Consider the following 4212-nt stretch of genomic DNA (forward strand, 5'->3'; position numbering starts at 1 on the left):
AACCAGCAACTGATTCTGGAATAAAGTTTCTCTGATTTCTGACTTCCTGTTTTATTTTGAAAGTCTTCACTGTTCATTTCCTCTATAAGCTGATGATGTGTCTCTGAAATAAAATCTTTATTTAAAATCCATTTCTGTTTGGGTTTATCTCTGGTTCTGGCTCTGATCCGAAGACTTTCATGTGAAACATTTTCTGATCATCTCTGAACAGGAATGATCTTTATGGATCTTCAGTCTGGATTTAGACACAGAGACATCAGAAGTAACAGTGATCTCATAGCTCATGTGATTCTTTCGGACCTCTAGACTGCATCAGAACATTTTTCTTCAGATTCTGAAACCTTTCCGCTTTCACAGGAACAGATCAAAGTTATTCTGACAGGTTTTGGTTAGACTTCCTCACAGAAGAGACTGTAGGACATCAGTTCTGCTGGGAGAAACCTTTTTAGTGTTTTCAGATGAAGACTTGAAATCACATGAATTCAGTTTGTAAAACCTTCTTTTCTCATAAACAGCTGCTTCTCCATCAGAACCTTCATGAAAAGATTCATTTCTGTAGACAAAGTCTAAACAGGAATTCACTTTTTATGATGAATTTCAGGATCAATAATCTCTGCTCGCAGATTATCTGAACTTTTCTGATCAGAATCTCATTTTTTATCAGAACATTTCCGCAAGCGGCAGACATGATTCCAGATTCTTCTCTGGTTCTGGTTCCTCTGAGACACAATGGTGGATCTGGACCCAAAAAGATCTGAAGGAACCTGAGCCATAAAACTAAACCAAAGGAGAACCAGACCATTCAGAACCAGAACTTTAGAAGCCGGTGAGACCAGGACCCAGAATTTGCAGCCAGAGCAGACTCGGTTCTGACAGTGAGAAGGTTTACAGCTTCATGAATCTGTGAGGGTTCAGGTCTGAATGTTCTGAGAACTTCCTCCTCTGATCTTCTGCTGATGTTTTAATCTTCATCTGATCAAACATGATTATTGATGGACTTGATGGATCAATGAGGACTGTGGAGGAGAACATGCACACTCTCGTGCACACTCACGTGCACAGCTGTCTGCAGGTCTATGAGGAGCTCAAAGGTTTACATGAAGGTTTTTCTGCTCGTTTTAGGAGGAGCTGCAGTAACATTTTAAACATTCTTCCGTGTAGGAGTTCTGATGTTCAGGAGAAATCAGTGAGGATCCAGAACCTGCAGAACCAGAACCAGAACCAGAGAGGTGAAGTATCCGAGTCCTGTTCCTGTGGAGTCTGCCTGGTAACAGCTGACAGGAGGTCATGTGACCTGCAGAATTTATCAGCAGTTCTCCGTCTGAGTCTTCAGTCTGACCGAAAACAGACATGGAGTCTTCATCTCTCTGCCTCTGCCTCCTCTTCCTCACTGTCTACTCTGCAGGTGAGAACACGACTGATGGATCATCAATAATATCATCAATAACTCTGATCAAAGTTCTGATCGTCTGATGTTTCGTTCTTGTTTCTTCCTCAGATGCGTTTTTACATTATGAAGTGGCTCGTTGTGTGTTTAACTCCTCTGAGCTGAACGACATCGAGTTAATTTACTCCAAGTATCACAAGAAAAAGGAGTACGCCAGGTTCAGCAGCAGTGTGGGTCACTATGTTGGATACACGGAGTACGGAGTGAAGAATGCAGAACGCTGGAACAATGATCCTTCAGTACTGAGCAGCATGAGAGCTCAGAAGGAGACCTACTGCAAACCCAACATTGATAATGATTACAGTAACTTTCTGTCTAAATCTGGTGAGTCAAAGTTCTGATGTTCTCATGATTCTCATCAAATGAATTCATAGGATCTTCATGAAACTTTGTTTCACTTTAAACTGAAACATCAAACTTTATGTTGGTTAGAGATGGTTTCTATGGAAACTGATTTAAATATTATGGTCTGTCTGCATGAGGGAGGATTGATTTGACAACTTTGTTACTTTAAACACTTAAGTTTGTTAAAAATAAAAAATGTAAACTAATAAAATACAAATTTTGCTAATTTTATTAAAAACATTTTTATGATTTAAATAAACAAAAAAATGAAAGTGATTAATTTCAAAGCTTTCAAATATGAGAAAAATCATATTTTAATGGAAAACGTGAAGATTTTCTGCTTCAGTTTGAACTGAAACTTTAATGTTTTTATTTATCACTCCTGTGTTTGTATTCAAAGACCTGATCAGGTTCTTAAGTTCGTTCTGCTCCATGATTAATGTTCTATCAGAGAACGTCGTGATCTTCTCACAGGAAAACTGATTCTACTAAACTCAGATCTGTAAATCATTCTGACAAAAATCCATAAATTATACATTATTGTGATCATTCTCTGAATGTCAATAAAGTTTTAAAGATTTAAAATCTTGAACGATTTTTAGTGTCATCTAGACCAGAGTTTGAGTCTTTGATTAAAGTCTTTGACACACATGCACTGATGAACTGCTGCAGCTTAACATGTATGTGTCAGGCGTGTAACGTCCATTATGACGGGAACAAGAACAGATCTTTCAGACTGAAAATGTTTTGAATCATAACTTCAGTCAGAACCCGGTTTCTGTTCATAGAACTCAGTTCTCTCCTGAATAACGTTCTCAGATGATCATCAACTCTGCTGGCAACTCTGTGACATTACAGGGTGATAATTTACTTTTTTTTTTTTTGCATTTTTATTCATTAATAGTAAAAACATACAATATAAACTTGAGTTATAAACTCAAACATGATGGAAAAAGAAAAAAAAAGAAAAGCGAACAGAAAGAAGAAAAACTTTCGCAGAAACAGCCTGTAAACATGATCATAAATGAACTCTTCATGTTTCAGTCCAACCCAGAGTCAGAGTTCAGTCTCTGGCGACCTCTGGTGGTCATCACCCCTCCATGCTGGTCTGCAGCGTCTATGACTTCTACCCAAAGACCATCAAGGTGAGCTGGCTCAGAGACCAGAAGGAGGTCTCCTCTGACGTCACCTCCACCGCCGAGATGGAGGACGGGGATTGGTACTACCAGATCCACTCCCACCTGGAGTACACGCCCAGGTCAGTCTGGAACCAGGAAGTGGGTTCGAACTGTCATCTAAAGTTAAAGACTCGGCTGTTCCAGAGAACTTACTGGAGCTGTCGTAGAGCGGTCGAACTCTGACCACAGGTTCAGTTCCTGTGTGGAAATGTCCTTCTGGACCCAGAACCTTTAGGATCAGAACCTTCCATAGTAGATCTGGTCCACTGTGTGAGATGAAGGAAAACACAGGAATGGATCAGGAACTTTGGTTCTGACAGAGTCAGAGGAGGTTCTGATTCAGATGTGTTTGTCTTTAGGTCTGGAGAGAAGATCTCCTGTAAGGTGGAACACGCCAGCCTGAAGGAACCTCTCATTACGGACTGGGGTACATACCTGTCTCACCTGTCTGTGTCTCACCTGTTCATGTCTCACCTGTCCATGTCTTTTTTGTCTTTACCTCACCTGTCTGTATCTCACCTGTCTGTATCTCACCTGTCTGTATCTCACCTGTCTTTACCTCACCTGTCTGTATCTCACCTGTCTGTATCTCACCTGTCTGTATCTCACCTGTCTGTATCTCACCTGTCTTTATCTCACCTGTCCATGTCTCACCTCTCTCCGCCTCACCTGTCTGTGTCTCACCTGTCTGTGTCTCACCTGTCTTTGTCTCACCTGTCTGTGTCTCACCTGTCTTTGTCTCACCTGTCTGTATCTCACCTGTCTGTATCTCACCTGTCTGTGTCTCACCTGTCTGTGTCTCACCTGTCCATCCTCAGACCCGTCCATGCCAGAGTCAGAGAAGAACAAAATCGCCATCGGAGCTTCAGGTCTGAGTCTGGGTCTGGTTCTGTCTCTGGCTGGATTCATCTACTACAAGAGGAAGGCCCGAGGTCAGTCCAGTTTAAACTGGTTCTGTCCGGTTCTGTCCAGACGGTTCCTGAGTGTTTGTGGTTCTGGTTCCAGGTCGTATTCTGGTTCCCAGCAGCTGAGGTTCCAGTTCTGTTCCTGATCTGAACCAGATCCTGAAGTGGACCCTGCAGAACCTGATCCAGAACCTCTCAGTTCCTCCTGAGGTTCTGTGAGGTTTGTGGTTCTGGTTCTGGTCTGATCTTCAGTTCTTTAATCACATGATATCCATGATTCTCTGCTGTTCTTCATATGTAATCTGGAACATTCAAATAAACTTTATTGACACTCAAA

The 4212-nt window shown here is 41.5% G+C and overlaps 1 protein-coding gene across 1 annotated transcript; it reads left to right on the forward strand.

Moving 5' to 3' along the window:
* Positions 1 to 1522: 1522 nt before the first annotated feature.
* LOC112139695 (H-2 class II histocompatibility antigen, E-S beta chain) lies at positions 1523 to 4212 on the forward strand (the record flags this gene model as incomplete). Its single annotated transcript, XM_024262518.2, is given in 5 exon segments — positions 1523 to 1771; positions 2837 to 3050; positions 3330 to 3397; positions 3789 to 3902; positions 3976 to 4212. Coding segments are annotated over 5 exon segments (671 nt in total), but the record flags the coding sequence as incomplete, so codon positions are not given.

Source organism: Oryzias melastigma, unplaced genomic scaffold (genome assembly GCF_002922805.2).
Source record: "Oryzias melastigma strain HK-1 unplaced genomic scaffold, ASM292280v2 sc00342, whole genome shotgun sequence".
NCBI lineage: Eukaryota > Metazoa > Chordata > Actinopteri > Beloniformes > Adrianichthyidae > Oryzias > Oryzias melastigma.